The following is a 17,207-nucleotide window of genomic DNA, read 5'->3' as shown; positions in this document are numbered from 1 at the left end:
ACCATCTCCTAATTAGTAGGATGACTTATCTTAACTGTCGTAATAGGTTTCCCATGGTAAGTGCACTAGTGTATATGATGCACACTAAATAAGACCTACAGTGAATCATTATGTAACACTATCGATTGTCATGATTCACCAAGTTACTTACTACATGGACTCTCAACCTTGAAAGAATATTAAGTTTGTGTCAAAATCAATAGGAGACTTTGACCTATGAGTGAGATCGTGGTCAATACCCCTACGGATTAGGTCACTATTGATGGAGGCTAGTGGCAATAGGTATTTTCAATAGAGACACTATGATATTTCATGGGATTACGACAGAGTGTCCCCTTGGGTAATTTAAAGGATATGTGATCATGAAAATTGTGATCGTAGTAGTTCTTATAATGAAATTTGACATATACTCTTTAGATCTAAAGTATATCAGTTGATCACATAATAAGTGAGATTTACAACTTAAGGATTTGAGAGATAATATTGATAGGTGATAACACCATCTTATTAAATTACAAACACCAGTTCATGGAAAGTCTACATGTAATGAATTGTAGGTTACGGACTTGAGCTATGTTTATTGTAATTTCATAGGACATTGGAATGCAATTGACTATTTTTAGTGGAATGTTGAGTGAACTTCAGAATTGGATTATGAAAGAACTAGTGTTTTCCTATGGGTCCCAATGGTCTCTAGTCGAGTTTTTATTTCATGATGGCAAATGCTTTGAGGGTATTTTGGGTATATAATTCATAAGTGTGCAATAATGGCATTTTAGTAAATTTGCAAAGTTGCATTAGATTTTATGACTAAACTAATTAATTAATTTGAGCTCATTAGAGTTAATTAATTAATTAGGACCCAAGTGGGTTGGATTAAGTGGCTCAAACCTAATTTGGGTTCAAGTCATTTAAACCTACATGAAAACCTATATAAACCCCTTAAAAAGGGGCTAGAGCTTCATTCTTCCTCTCATATTTTTTTAAATTCCAAAGAAAGGAACTCTAGTCACTCTTTAGAGAGAAAGAAAAGTCCATATTTTTCTCCCGCCAAGACCCATAAAGGGAAAGATCAGGTAAAAGATTGTTGGGTAGACGAGTTCTACGGTGACCACTACGATTTCAAAGTGTTTATGAAACAAAAATTGATCTAGGAAAATCTAAATCATAGTTTCGATTCTAACTCTAAATCTACATGAATAATGGATTTTAATGTTATTTATTTTTGTTGTGTTAGATCTATAAAAAGTCTAGGATAGATGCATCACCCCTACATGATCCGAGGTTAGGGAATAGAGAAATCTGAATTATCCTAGCACAATTCACATTCCCCTTCCTTTCTTAGGTGATTATCTAAATTAAAATAACATTACCCCTACATGACCCGAGGTTAGGAAATAGAGAAATCCGAATTATCCTAGCAAAATTCACTTTCCCATCCCTTTCTTAGGTGATTATCTAAATTAAAATAACATTTTTTCACATTTTATTTAATAAAATGGTTTCAAGTAATTTTTTAAAAATAGTTTTAAGTTTATTGAAAAAAAAAATGCTAATGCTGAAACATGAAATCCAATAGACCGTAGGATAAATAAATTCAAACAAAAGAATAAGTAATAAATGAAAGAAAAAGTTAGTACATGATATCTACAAAACAAAGAAAAGAATAAATACATCATAAGCCGAATCATCAAATTAAATTAGTTTACTAATTCAACTTATGCAAATCTCATCCGCAATATACCATTGTATTTACAAAACTATTATTTGCAGAAATGACAATGAAGGAAAGGAATGAATATAGAGAGGGGAAGTATACCTTATACAGAATTGAATCAATGCAACTCCAACAACTCAATCCTAGTGCCCACGGATACAATCTCTTAATAACTTCAGAAATTTTTTTATAAAGAAAAAAAAAAATAATCTCTTCTCACCACACACACACACACGATGGTTGAAAACAAGGGGAGAGAAGAGCCATTAGAGAACCCCTTGAATCAGTGATTCTTTTTTCAAGCCCTAGAAGCCTTCTTTTATCCAGCTTTCCTACTCGCCCTACTTCCTCTTCATTGGCTATCCCTTTTGTCATTCCTTTTTTTCTTTCAGCTTTGATTGTTTAACTAGTATTTAACTATCTTCCTTGATGAGTGCCATGGGTCCCTCACTTCTCCTTTTATTCTCTACCTCTCGCCTTCTCATTACAGTGTAGTGCCAAACAAAACCAAAATTGAGACATCTAGCCCAATTCAAGTCGTGCACCCAATGATGAAAGGTGATGAGGTAGCCGGACAATATTGTTGCTCCAACACCTTCTCTTACATAATTTATGAGGAAAAGAATGGACCATATACATTAATATAACTGCAGAGCTTGCTAGTGGATTTCCACAATGAAATTTTATCTGTACTATATTCAGAGCCACCACTCATTTGTGAGTTGGAAGTATGAACAGAAATTCCTCCAAATTTCCGCAAGGGAAAAACCTTCTTTGGAATACTGTCTTCACCTCTTATTTAAATTCTCCTACAGAAGAGGAAAGATTGGTCTTCCTTAAATAGTGGAATTGAGGTATTTGAGGATGCCATTGTGGCATTTATTAGATTATCTCAGATGACTCAATTTAAAGAAGCATAAAAATTTAAAGTTGACTACTTTCTATATCATACTTACAAAACTCTTATTGCCCATTGAATTTTTGGTGGGGCCTTAAGCCAAGGAGTCAACATTCATCGATGACCTACATTATTTTATTTGGCCTTTTTGTTCATTCCCTTAAAATAAATTCTTAAGAGGGGATCATCCACTACAAAACCCCTAATCCCCCTCTTCGCTCTCAGCTTTTTGATACTTTTATTCTATTTTATTTTTTATTTTCTCATCAAAGATCGATAACACAGGGAAAGAAGGAGAAGAGGAAAGAGGCTTGGGAAACTTGGGAAGCAAATGAGGCGTCAGCCACCCATTTCCTGATGAAATCATGAATTTATTTACAGAACTTGTATTTCTTTTCTCCTATGTAATCTCCATCCTAAGAATCTCCACGGCAGTTGACAGCATTACTGCAAATCAACATATTAAAGATGGGGAGACCATCATTTCAGCTGGTGGGAACTTCGAATTAGGTTTTGTCCACCTGGGTACTTCAAAGAATCAATACTTGGGGATATGGTACAAGAAAGTGACTCCTAGGACAGTGGTATGGGTTGCCAACAGAGAACTCCCAGTCACTGATTCATCCGGAGTTTTAAAGGTCACCGACCAGGGAAGTCTTGTGATTCTTAATGGGTCCAATGGACTCATCTGGTCTTCTAATTCATCGCGGTCGGCAAGGAATCCAACTGCCCAACTTTTGGATTCTGGGAATCTTGTCATAAAAAGTGGAAATGATAGTGATCCAGATAATTTCCTATGGCAGAGCTTTGATTACCCAGGCGATACTCTTTTACCAGGCATGAAGCATGGAAGGAACACGGTGACAGGCCTGGATCGGTACCTATCATCATGGAAGAGCAACGACGACCCTTCTAAAGGTGATTTTACATATGGGCTTGATCCTAGTGGATGTCCACAACTATTTCTGAGGAGCGGCTCAACTGTGATTTTCCGGTCTGGGCCATGGAATGGTATTCGATTTAATGGGTTTCCTGAATTGAGGCCAAACCCAGTTTTTAATTATTCTTTTGTTTTCAATGAGAAGGAGATGTACTTTACCTATAAGCTTGTTAATAGCTCAGTTCTTTCCAGGCTGGTGTTAAATCCTAATGGAAACGTACAGCGTTTGATATGGATTGGTCGAACCAAGAGTTGGAATGTCTACTCAACCGCATATAAGGATGACTGTGACAGCTACGCATTATGCGGAGCGTACAGCACCTGTAACATACACCGATCTCCAAGATGTGGATGTATGAAAGGATTTGTACCAAAGTTCCCATACCAATGGGACACGATGGATTGGTCAAATGGGTGTGTACGAAAAACTTCACTGGATTGTCAGAAAGGTGATGGGTTTGTAAAGTGCTCTGGTGTCAAACTTCCAGACACTAGAAACTCCTGGTTTAATGAAAGCATGAACCTCAAGGAATGTGCATCCCTGTGCTTGAGGAACTGCTCTTGCTCTGCTTATACAAATTCAGATATCAAAGGAGGAGGAAGTGGATGCTTGCTCTGGTTTGGTGATTTGATTGATGTCAAGGAGTTCACTGAAAATGGGCAAGATTTCTACATAAGGATGGCTGCATCAGAATTAGGTATGAGTTTTATCTATTCCTTACCTGAGAAATATCAATTTGGTACAAGACTTCAAGGAGAAACATTGCTATGTATTGCCATGTTTATGACAATTTTTTCTTTTTTTTCACTAATTGTTCACTATTCCATGCAAAACTTCAAGCAACTGCAGTTCCTTGAATTCATTGTTGTAAACTACAAAAATATTTAGGGTCAGAACTTCCTCCATATTGGAATGTATACTTTTCCTATTATAATTCTTGGTTTCCCTGCATGATTGCTTTGCTTCTGGGTCAAGATGCCATTTCAAAAGTGACGAAGAGAAGGTGGGTCATTGTCAGCACTGTGTCAATCGCGGGAATGATTCTCTTAAGCCTAGTTGTGACCTTGTATCTTCTGAAGAAGAGGCTAAAGAGAAAAGGTAAAAATTTATATTCCTTGTGTTACTAAAAGTTTCAAGAGAGCAAGAGAATGTCCTCACTTGATTACATGATTTTGATGAATTGATCTAGGCCTGGTAATGGATCAAGTTCAGGTTTTTTTTTGTACCTGACTGGCCCCAAAATGACTTCAGCCTCATCCATGGCAATCTCTACTTAGGATCGAACACTTTGACTACTTATATATTACTTAATTTGTACTCTTTCGATTCTTTGATTTTGTAGGGACAACAGAACTCAATAATGAAGGAGCTGAAACCAATGAAAGACAAGAGGATCTAGAGTTACCATTATTTGATTTGGATACAATTTTGAATGCTACCCATAACTTTTCAAGAAACAATAAGCTTGGAGAGGGTGGTTTTGGACCTGTCTACAAGGTAAGAATATGCTCTTCCTTTATATTGACATCGATACACTGCTCTGCAATTCTAAAGATAGTCAATGTCCCTAATCTTTATAATGTGGAGTTCTAGGAATCAAGGTCAATATGTCATCACCTTGATGCAAGTATTAGAGCCAGAACTTTCTGAAACTCCTTTCTTTGGATTTGAAAGTTTGAAAGTGCAAATATGCTTTTAAAAGTACAAAAATTAGTCCCCATTCTTTTAGCAAAAAAAGACTTGGAATGACCCTGTAAAAAGTTTCAATGTGAAGTTTTATAGAAGGTGCAAAATCTTTTACAGATATGCCTTCTGTAATTCATATCACAAACTAACCAGGAAAGAAACATGAATAATGTGTTTATTTGAGAGTACCCTTCTTTGTTCACAGATCAATTCAATCATACAGAAATGCCTACCATGGTCAAAATTCTAAAAATCTTGTCTAGTGATTATTCCAGGGTATGTTGCAAGATGGAAAAGAGATAGCTGTGAAGAGGCTGTCAAAGGAATCTAATCAAGGACTTGATGAGTTTAAAAATGAAGTTATATACATTTCCAAACTTCAGCACCGAAATCTTGTGAAGCTTCTAGGATGCTGCATTCATGGGGAAGAAAAGATGTTGATCTACGAATACATGCCCAACAAAAGCTTGAATTTCTTCATTTTTGGTTTCTCTCTAAAACCCCAATATAAATAGTCTCAGAATGCTTTAGTGATCTATCTTTGTGTTTTATTTCTTGAGACATAGTCCTTCATTATATTAGAGATTGATTGTTGACCAAATGCTTCCAAGATAATGAACCATCTAGGGAATTCTTGCTTTCATTTTTCTCTAGTCCATTTGGGTCTTCTATAAACCATGGGGGTTTTGAACCCCTAATGTGAAAAATCACTATCCTTTTAATGCTCCTCCGACAAATTTTTCTTGTCCTTGAGAATGGGCATGAGTCACTCCAATGAAAAATTTGAAATTCATTTGTTTGTAGAATTATTTTCAACTTTTCAAGAATTCAATAAGTAGAATGGATTATCCTGACTGAATAAAAAAAAAAATTGACAGATGGAATACAAAGCATGGTACTAGATTGGCCTAAGCGCTTTGTCATTATCAATGGTATTGCTCGTGGGCTTCTTTATCTTCATCAGGACTCAAGGCTCAGAATAATCCACAGGGATCTTAAAGCAGATAATGTTTTACTTGATAATGAGATGAACCCACGAATTTCAGACTTTGGCATGGCTAGAAGTTTTGGAGGAAATGAAACTCAAGCAAGAACAAAACGAGTAGTTGGAACATAGTAAGTACATGTAGAAATGTTGTCACCAGTTTATTTCTATTGCTTGTAACTTCATATCTTTCTTCAATGGTCTCCTACAGTGGTTACATGTCTCCAGAATATGCCATTGATGGAGTGTACTCAGTAAAATCAGATGTTTTTAGCTTTGGGGTTTTGCTGCTAGAGATTATTAGTGGGAAGAGAAACAGAGGATTTAACCACCCAGACCATGACCTTAATCTTCTTGGGCATGTAAGTATCGAGTGGTATCTCTCTATTTGATTGCAATAAAATTACTGCTGATCTTGCTTTGAATGGTGTAGGCATGGACACTCTATATGGAACGTACACCTTTGGAACTGATTGATGCATCTGTGGGTGACACGTACAATCAATCTGAAGTGCTACGTGCACTCAATGTGGGACTATTATGTGTGCAACGTCATCCAGATGATCGACCAAACATGTCTTCTGTGGTTCTGATGTTGAGTAGTGAGGGTGCATTACGTCAACCTAAAGAGCCTGGTTTTTTCACTGAAAGGAATATGCTGGAAGCAGATTCTTTACAATGCAAGCATGCAGTTTTTTCTGGCAATGAACACACCATTACAATATTAGAGGGTCGATAGAAGGCATTTCATGTTGACTTTTTCTGTCTTGTTGAGGTGGTTGATTATTCATGAAAGCAGTGATGGTAGTTCAGTACTGATCAAAGATGGGTGATGCAATTAATAGCAGTCTTCCCAATGACCTATCATTCATGTCACTAGCTTCTCCAAGTTTATTCAGCCAGGTTATGTAGTTTGGCCAGTCTTTACCAGTCCCACTTGTACATGGAACGAAAGCCAATTTTCTTTGTTTAAGTTCAATAATAGAAGCTGCACAACATAAAATTTCCCAATACACAATTGAATAGATATATTCTTTTTTCAGATATTCCAGTTATTTGTATGTTGTAATATCCTGCAAATCTTGACTCTTCTTTTGGTGTTTCCTGATATTCTTAAGGGGTTAGGCTTCTCCTAATATTATTTTAAATCATCTCTGAAAAAAAGAAAAGATACTTTGGGGGTGCTTCAGCTCCTTATAGCCTTCTCAAATTTTCTGATTTGGGTGGAGAATGTGCCTTCCAAGTTAGCGTTTTTTGCGTGGGAAGCTACTTGGGGGAGGATCCTTACTATTGATAGGCTTCAAAAGAGAGGATGGCAAATCCCTAACCGGTGTTACTTATGTGGTAGTGATGAGGAAAATGCTAATCATCTTCTTATACATTGTACAGTGGCTAGTGTGTTGTGGGGGATGGTTCTTAGCCTGTTTGGAGCCCAGTGGGTCTTTTTCAGAAACTGTAAAGGAGGTGATTATCAACTGGAAGGGTTCCTTTGTGGGCAAAAAGAGGAAGAGAATATGGAGATCCATACCGTTGTTTATTTTTTGGACGGTGTGGAAAGAAAAGAATAGATTAGCATTTAGGGGGGGGGGGGGGGGGGAGTTAGCTATACAGAAAATTAAGTATTCTTTTGTCTGTAATTTGTGGGGGTGGGCAAAATTGTATAATGGTGTGGAGTCCTGGTCCCTTATAGGTTTCCTGGAGTGGATAGCCTCCAGTTGAGGGTTGGTGGGTTTTTTGTTGTTTTTTGGTCCTTTGTTTTGTGGCACTTGTCGCCCCGTATACTCCCTGTATGCTTCGCGGCGTTTTGCCTTTGCTAATATATTGGTGTTTACTTATCGAAAGAAAAAATTTCTGGCAGCCTAGGAAGTTATGTTTCTGGTATTAATATTACTGATGGCTTGTGTTGATTAACAAAATAAGTGACCATGTCATGCCAGAGATTTGGAATAGACAAGTGTATTACTAAAGGATTTTGTTCCAATTTTTTTTTTTTTTTTTGATAGGCAAAAACACAAAGATATATTAGAGAAAGGGAGCTTGAAAGGCAACCCAGAGCATACAGGGAGTATACAAGAGACACCTAAAACAAGCAACAAAAACACAAGTACTCACCGACCCTCAACAAGAACCCAACCAATCCACAAAGTTAAACAAAGATAAAGGGCCTACAACTATAGAAGAATTAGCCCAAGATAAGAGATTACAAACAAAAGAGTTTTTCAATCTTTGAGACGACAAAGCCCCGTTATCGAAGACTATCCTATTTCTTTCCTTCCAAATTGTCCAAAATAAACAGAGAAGAGCTGCCCGCCAAACCTTTCTATGATTCTTGTCCTTAAAAGAGACATACCAACTTAATAGAGTGTCTCTCACCGAAAACGGCATCACCCAATTGGCCCCAAAAAGAGAAAGCAAAAGATCCCACAAAATCTTCGTCTTAAAACAATGAACAAGAATATGATTTATCGTTTCCTCTTCAACGCAACACAAGCAACATCTATTGGCTAGAATCCAACCCCTCCTCTTAAGCTGATCTTGAGTAAAGACCTTCTCCCAAGAAGCTTCCCAAGCAAAGAAGCTCACCTTTGAAGGAACATATGGACTCCAAATAATATTACCCGGAAACGATACTGCATAGCTATGATCAAGAGACTTGTAAAGAGATTTTACAGTAAAAATCTCATTTTTCGTCCCTCTCCACAGCATCCTATCCTCCCCATCAGCATCCAACCTCTTCCCTTGAATGGACGATAGGAGTCTCTCCGCCTCCTCCACTTCCCAATCGTTGAAAGGTCTAAGGAAAAGAGGAGTCCACCCTCCCACTTCCCCCATTGGATCCCAATAGTCCGCAACCCACGCATCTTTAGAACCCGCTAAATCAAACAAAGAGGGAAAAGCCTCACAAAGGGGGGTGCTCCCGCACCAAATGTCTTTCCAAAACCTCGCCATTTTACCATCCCCCACCGAGAAAGATACATTATTGAGCAGTAGCAAACCTTCCTTGCTGATTTCCTTCCAAAGCCCGACCCCATGGCCCTCCCTAGCCCCACACGTGCTCCACCCTCTTCCAATTGATTTGGTATCTTGAGGACCATAGTGTACAGCAATTCTTTTAAGTCTGAAAAGGAAATTTTGCTAATCTTGATAGGCTAATATCGATATATTGGGATTGTATTGAACAATTCATTTGGATCACAGAATTATATGGGAAGAGAAAATAAATTTGGACTTTTATCTGCACTTTTTTGGGGTTAATACTGCACTTAAATACATTATTTAGCTAATTGGTTCGTCTGGTATCTATAAACAATCACTTATCTTTGAATAGTCGTAAAACTGTTGCTGATCTTGCTTTGAATTGTCTAGGAAGGTAGGTCTTCGCAACTTATTGATGCATCAGTGGGATCACCTGCAATCTATCTGAATTTCTGCATTCAATCAAGTTGACATATTGACAGAGTCCTCTCTTGGGTCTATTTAGCAAGTTAATAGAGCCCTCCATTGGGATCAACTCTCTTTTAGGCATCTTGGACCTCTCTCAGAACAGAGGCCAACTTCTGTAAGCAGTTTCCCAATAAACTCATCCACACAGCATCCAAAAATGCTTGCCTCTCCCTTTCATATGAGCAAGCAGTAACACCCAACATTTTGCCATGAATGCCTATTGCTTAAATCTGACTAGTGGTCTATGATAGTAGAATAACACAAAATACAAAATACATGAGTACAATAACAAAAAATATAATAACAATAGTATTTTAAAAAGGGAAAACAACATATATTTCTAAAATACACAAAAAGTTTAGTATAAATAAATTGGAAAAATACTTAGGAGTCTAGCAAATAATGTAATCATATAAAAGGTTGAATGATGGTTTGATCCTTGTGTATAGCAGAAAGTATAATTAGTAATTTAGTAAGCATCATTTAGCATGACTTTGGTAGATTCTGTTCATTGTTTTTAAATTATATTGGCAAATTAATTAGCATAGTAAGAAAGGTGAAAAATTCTATGCATCACATGAGTAGTACATGTTGCATGTTAGCATAATTGTGTATAACAGAAAGCATAATTAGTATGCATCTCATGACTTTGGTAGATTCTTTTTGTTGTTTCTAAAGCATGATTGTGTATTACAGAAATCATAATTAGGATGCATCTCATGAGTTTGGTAGATTCTTTTTGTTGTTTCTAAATTATATTGTTGGCAAATTAATAAGCATAATAAGAAAGGTGAACAAGTACCACACATTACATGTGGAGTACACGTTGCACTCTTAGCACACTTTGCACTCACAATACAAAAATGATAAGCTCACTTCAACTCCATTCTTGATTGGGAGTACCATAGCCATGATGATGATATTGAAGTTTGCCCTAGAGGCCAAGAGATCCACAACATGTCTCCCACTTCCCATCACTTGGGTCTCAACATCTTGAGATTCTAAATTTGCTTTCTCAAATATTTGCCAAATTCTATTGCTATCCACCACCAGTGCAATAAGCTTGCTGTTTGAAATCAAATCACCATTTCCTAAAAGTGAGATTCCTTGTTGAAGTGATTTCTTGTGGTTATTGAACTTACTTGGTAGCTCCATCTTACACCCTATTGATTTTTGTTGGAACCTGATAATCTCTACATAAGAAAGAAAAAAAATTATTTAGAAACTAAAAAGATATTCATATAAGGATAGAAAACACAATGTTGATACTTACAGAACTATTCAAATTTAATGACAATCTATGAACTAGTAGACAAGGTTATATAGATGGTGGGCAACCAGTGTTTTCCTCTCACCTACCATTTCTGATCAGAAAGATGAATAAATGCTAGATACAAATGCTAGGTGGATTCACAAAAAGTGTGCATAATCCAAGGCCAAATTTTTTCTTTTATGGTGATATTTTAGATTTTCTCGAATCTCAACCTTGATTATGTGTACTGTGATAGCCAGATGAAGGCAAAGCATGTCTTCCATGGTTCTGATTTCTCGAATCTTAGCCTAGATAGCCTGGTCTTTTTTCTCAGAGGAATGTCTTGGGACCAAATTCTTGCCCTGAAAAGCAAGGGCCAGTTTTAGCTGATTATGCAGTCTGTGGTTAGTCTTTGCCCATGTCTCTTATTTGTATTATGGAAGCCATTCATCAGTATTAATTAAAATTTAATAATAGAAGATATAGCATTTAAACTTTCCCTGTATGCATTTTTATCTGTCATTTTTATCCTGGATACCTTGGCAAGGAAAGAGAATTTGCTGCAATAGTCATTCTGTTCTTGGTCTTTACTTCACCCTGTAATTCTTCTAAAACAGATGTGAGATTGTTCATGTGAAAACTCAATAAGTGCATTCAAGGGATAAACTAATCCCAATTCCATTTTAAGAAGCACAGAAAATCAAATTTTGATATAGGAGATGATGATGACCACTGGATCATTCTGTATGATGATGGATATTGATGTTCTCTTAACTCTTAAGTCATACAAATCAAAAAAATATTCAATTCAGGGGGACCATACCACCTAATAACATAGATATATATTCAAAGAAAAGAATTGAATGTTCATATTGATAGATTTCTGGAGCTATGGCCTACCAATAGAACACTACATTGACTATGACGTATGAAGGACACTATGCCCTAAAATATAAGGAGACTTGGAAAGCACCTAAATTTCAGGCAATTTTTATCTAGGAACACTATGGATGCTCTTACAACAGTTGTATTTATCTTTTCTTATGTATTCTTCCTCTTGATAATCTCCATTGCAGAAAACACCATAAGTATAAATCAACTCATTAGAGATGGTGAGACCATCAATTCAGCGGGTGGGAGCTTTGAACTGGGTGTCTTCAGCCCAGGTAACTCCAAAAATCAATACTTTGGATATGGTACAAGAAAGTGTGTAATGGGACTGTGGTATGGATTGCCAATAGAGAAAGTCCACTAACTGATTCATCAGGAATTTTAAAGGTCACTCATGAGGGAATTCTTGTTGTTCTTTATGGTACTAATAGAAATTCTTTGGTCTTCTAATTCATCATGGTCTGCACAGGATGCAAATGCTCAGCTTTTGGAGCTGGAAATCTTGTTATGAAAAATGGTAATGACAGTGACCTAGAAAACTTCCTGTGGCAGAGTTTTGATTATCCATGTGATACTCTTATACCAGGCATGAAGCTTGGAACAGAATAACAGGCCTGGATTGGTTCCTGTCACCATGGAAGAGTGTTGGTGATCATTCAAAGGTTATTTTATTTATAGGATTGATCCTTGTTGATTTCTGCAACTACTTATCAGCAATGGTTTAGCTTTAAAGTTTTGTGCTGGACCATGGAATGGTATTTAATTTAGTGGGTTACCTCAATTGACAGCAATCCCGGTTTATGCATATGATTTTGTTTTTAATGGAAAGGAGATGTATTGTATTTATAATATTGTTTACAGCTCTGTAATTATGAGGCTCTTGATAACTCCTAATGGTGACACATTGTGGTTACATAAATAATAGGACTCTTTACTCATCTGCACAGAAGGATGTCTGACAATTATGCATTCTATGGCGCGAATGGCATCTGTAAGATTTACCAATCTCCAAAATGTGACTGTATGAAAGGATTTAGGCCAAAGTTCTAAAGCAATTGGGACATGGTAGATTGGTCAAATGAATGCGTTTGAAGTACTCCACTGGATTTCAGAAGGGTGATGGATTTGTAAAGTACTCTGGTGTGAAACTGCCAGACACACAGAACTCCTGGTTTAATGAAAGGATGAACCTTAAGGAATGTGCATTCCTGTGCTTGAGGAACTGCTGTGCACTGCTTATGCAGATTCAGATATCAGAGGAGGGGGAAGTGTATGCTTGCTCTGGTTCAATGACTTGATTGATATCAGAGAGTTTGCTGAAAATGGACTAGACTTTTATGTAAGGATGTCTTCATCAGAATTAGGTATGAACTTATTTTTTTCTTACCTGACATAATTCTGATACAAATTTCCTGGAGGACAACTGGTATACTTATTCAAAAGTTTTTAATCAGTTGTTCACCTTGCATATGTGCCTCTGGTTTTTATCCCTTGATTCTGCAACTTAAAGGCTTACCTCTTTCTCAAACATAGCTGATGTGAATTTATTGGAATTTATTGTTTTTCTATTTAATTTCCTGGCTTTCCTGTTTAGTTTCTTTCCATCTGGGTCAACAAGATGCTTTTCAAGCACAAATAGCAGCTCCAAGAAGAAACCAAAGCAGATCATTTTCATCTCTATATCAATTACCAGAATAATTCATGTAAGCCTATTCATGACCTTGTACATGCTGAAGAAGAGGGAGAAGCAGCTAAAGAGAAAAGGTAACTAGTCATAGTACTTGTATCACTATATGTATTAGTAAAAAGTTCCACATGATGTCTGACTATGTCTTGTTCAACAGGGAGCAAGGGAATGTCCTGACTTGATTTGATAAAGGATGAATTGATTGAGGCTTGGAAATGGGTCAAGTTCAGGTTTTGTGTGTATACAATTGATGTATGGTATAATTCTTCATCCCATTCCCCCTTTTGCAGGAAATATGGAACACGATTCAGGAGGTGAAACTAATGAAAGCCAGGAGCATCTAGAGTTACTATTATTTGACTGGCCACATTATTGAATGCCACCAATAAATTTTCAATCAACATTAAGCATGGAGAGGGTAGTTTTGGATGTGTCTACAAGGTAAGGATATATACTCTGCTTTTTGGGAAATAGTCCATGTCCCCAATCCTCATGGGTATCTAAATGAAGCAGTAAGGCCAGTATATGGCTTTGATGTCTTTATGCCAGTGTATGTTCCAACATTTTTATGTCACTATCTTGTTTAGGGCTCTTCATTTTGAAACTGTAAGTTTGGTCATTGACCTATCATACTGAGTAATGTTTTCAGGGGCTAGTGCAAGAGGGACAAGAAATAGCTGTGAAGAGGCTGTCTAAAAATTCTAGACAAGGATTGAATGAGTTCAAAAATGAAGTTGGATCCATTGCAGACCTTCCGCAGTCGAAAATTTTGTAAAGCTTCTTGGATGCTGATCTATGAGTACATGCCCAACAAAATCTTGGACCTGTTCATTTTTGGTTTGGCTCTCTAAAACCCCTATACGTTTTGCTTGATTAGTCTAGTTGAGTGACTTCTCTTTTGTTTCTCTTTTCTCTTATGCATGCTAGGGAAATTCTTTATTTACAATGGATTTGACCAAATCCTAAGAAAAATTGTTGGGAAAAAAATAAATCATAGATGCATTTATCAAGAAAATATTTCTTACTTCTATTTTCTCTAACCTTTTGGCTCTTCTATAAACAATTAGGGGTTTGGATCCCTCCGATTAAGATCCATTATCCATTTACTTCTCCTTGATAACATTCCTTAATCACTGAAAATGAGCATCAATCATACTCACTTTCAATTTTACATGTCATTGCTCTTAGCCACTCTCATGGAATTTGAAATCATTTGTTTCTTGAAATATTCAACAATCAGAGTATTAGAAGGGGTTAACTTGATTGACAAAAAAATGTACAGACCAAATGCGGAGCATGGTACTATACTGGCCTAAGCTCATTGTCAATGAGATTGCTTGAGGCCTTCTTCATCTACATCAAGATTCCAGACTCAGGATAATCCATAGAGATCTCAAAGCAGAAAACATTTTACTAGATAATGAAATGAGCCCAAAAATTTCAGACTTTGGAATAGCAAGAAGTTTTGGAGGAAATGAAACTGAAGAAAACAGAACAAGAGTTGCTGGAACATTGTAAATACATTTAATGATATGAACATACTAGAGTACCCATTGCTTGTAAATTCATCCCCTTCTTCAATGGTTTCCTAGAAAGGTTATATGTCCATAGTATGCAAGTGAAGAACTGCACTCCACAAAATCTGATGTTTTTAGCTTTGGTGTTTTGGTGCGATTGTAAGTGGGAAGAGAAACAGAGGATTCTGTCACCCAGAGCACAGCTTTAACCTTCTTGGGTATGTAAGTATTACGTAATATTGACTTCCTTCACTACAATAGAATTAGTGCTGATCCTGTTTTCAATTGTCTAGGCATGGAGACTATGTTGAAGGTAGGTCTTCAAAATTTATTGATGCATCAGTGGGAACACCTGCTATCAATCTGAAGTTCTACGTTCAAATCAATTTAGGCCTATTATGTGTACAATGCTTCCCATATGGTCGGCCAAGCATGCATTCTGTGGTTCTTATGTTGGGTAGCCAGGGTGCACTATGTCAGCCTAAAGAGCCTTGTTTCTTAGCTGAAAGGAATATGATGGAGGCAAATTCTTCTTCTGGCACTCAATCCACCATATAAGCTTAAGTTTCAACTACTTTTGGTCGCTTCTCTCAACCATACTGCTTCTCTTCCAACAACAGACTCATCTAAGATGTCATCAGGTGATCAATCTCTTCTGGTGCTTTTTATATATAATGAAGATTATTCATAGATATAAGTTCAATAATAGAAGTCGACCTTATAATGAAAGCTATTCTTTTAAAAAAATACTAATCACTTGCATGTTGTAGGGGAAACCTGGACTTTGTTTTTGGTCTTTTGTGTGTCGTTTGTTTCTTCTAAAAAGGGTTTTGGTTTCTCTCTAGAATAATTCAATGATATTACCATCTTAACATATCTGAATCAAGTAAAAAAAAAACAAAAGAAAAAATATGAACTTTTAATCTTTTAGCATCAAGAACAAAAGTTTATTATCTAAACAATGGACAGAAATCATAACAAAACCACAAAAATGTGCTTAATAATTTTGTGGGGCTGACATGTGAGATTTAAGTATATTCCAGATGCAAATTGGGATTGATTTTGTTATTTATTTCAAGGGAATATATGCCACTTATTGGCAGAATATATATCCCGGGAAAATGATTGATTGGTCATGGCCAAGCAACTAAAATTGTCTTGTTCCAAGTAAATTAACCGTAAATCAGCTCATTATTGATGGTGAGATAATCAATGAAGCTGTTGGAAGGTTTCAATTGGGTTCTTTCTGGCCAGATAATTCCACAAATTCATACATGCGGATATGATACAGGAAAGTGGCTAGGGAGACAGTTGTATGGGTTTCCTACAGAGAAATCCCACTCAGCTACTTCATAAGGAATCTTAAAGGTCATGGAAAAAAGGGGACTCTTGCCATTCCCAGTCTTGCTAATGGCATCATATCGTAATCCAATTCATGCAGAGAGTCCAAATGCTCAGCGTTTGGAATCTGTACATTTTGTCATGAAAAAATGCAAATGACAGTGATACAGGGAACTTTCCATGGCAGAGTTTTGATTATTCATGCAATACTCTTCTACAAAGGCATGGAATTTGGAAGAAACAGGGTGACAGGTCTGGATCGGTTCCTATCATCATGGAGGAGCACGGATGACCCTTCTAAAGATGGGTTCCTGGCATCAGAATTAGGTATGAAGTTATCTGTGTTTTATCTAAAGACAGAGGACCAAACCACAAAGGAAGAAGCCCAACCTTTTGTTGGACACATGTATTGGAACCAAATATTGGTGCATATACAGGGTGAGGACTTGGCTACGGAGAATAGTTCCCATAAGTAACATGGAGCTGACAATTACCCAGCTTCTTTTCTTCCCTTTGGAGCTGTTATTTATACTTGCAAAAGCATCCTGACCCAGATGGAAAGCAATTAAGCAGCGAAACCATGGAACAAAACTACGAAAGTAGGAGTTGAAGGATCTGCAAGGGCAGCATGATCCTGATTCCATGAAATGCTGCACGTTGCTGTCAGGATTTTTAACACCAGCCTTGAAACAGTTGAGCTATTAACATTCTCAGAACTTATTTAAAATATTAAAAACAGAAGTGAGCCCCTCTTTAGAGATGAAGAAACACCAAAAGCAGAGTCAGGGGTTTCCAAGACGTAACAGCATATGAAAGACTGGTATATTTGAAAAAACTAGTTCCAAATG

General features: G+C 36.8%; 1 protein-coding gene across 4 annotated transcripts; it reads left to right on the top strand.

The window, feature by feature from the left end:
• The first annotated feature begins 2,684 nt into the window (after nucleotides 1-2,684).
• On the top strand, nucleotides 2,685-7,273 carry LOC100267579 (G-type lectin S-receptor-like serine/threonine-protein kinase At4g27290). Of its 4 annotated transcripts, XM_059735388.1 has the most exons (8): nucleotides 3,448-3,626; nucleotides 3,748-4,253; nucleotides 4,532-4,654; nucleotides 4,899-5,053; nucleotides 5,518-5,728; nucleotides 6,121-6,358; nucleotides 6,439-6,589; nucleotides 6,661-7,273. In XM_059735388.1, exons 1-8 carry the CDS (start codon nucleotides 3,565-3,567, stop codon nucleotides 6,964-6,966), a joined length of 1,752 nt encoding a protein of 583 aa, XP_059591371.1. In that variant the 5' UTR covers nucleotides 3,448-3,564; the 3' UTR covers nucleotides 6,967-7,273. The 4 variants fall into 4 exon arrangements, with proteins under 4 accessions (XP_019072984.1, XP_059591370.1, XP_010644287.1 ...); XM_010645985.3 differs by having other exon boundaries at nucleotides 2,690-4,253; XM_019217439.2 differs by lacking the exon at nucleotides 6,661-7,273 and having other exon boundaries at nucleotides 2,685-4,253; nucleotides 6,456-6,571.
• The last annotated feature ends 9,934 nt before the right edge of the window (nucleotides 7,274-17,207 follow it).

This window comes from Vitis vinifera, chromosome 19 (genome assembly GCF_030704535.1).
Source record: "Vitis vinifera cultivar Pinot Noir 40024 chromosome 19, ASM3070453v1".
Taxonomy (NCBI): Eukaryota; Viridiplantae; Streptophyta; class Magnoliopsida; order Vitales; family Vitaceae; genus Vitis; species Vitis vinifera.
The sequence above is the reverse complement of the archived record's forward strand: the minus strand, read 5'-3'. Positions and strand labels throughout refer to the sequence as shown.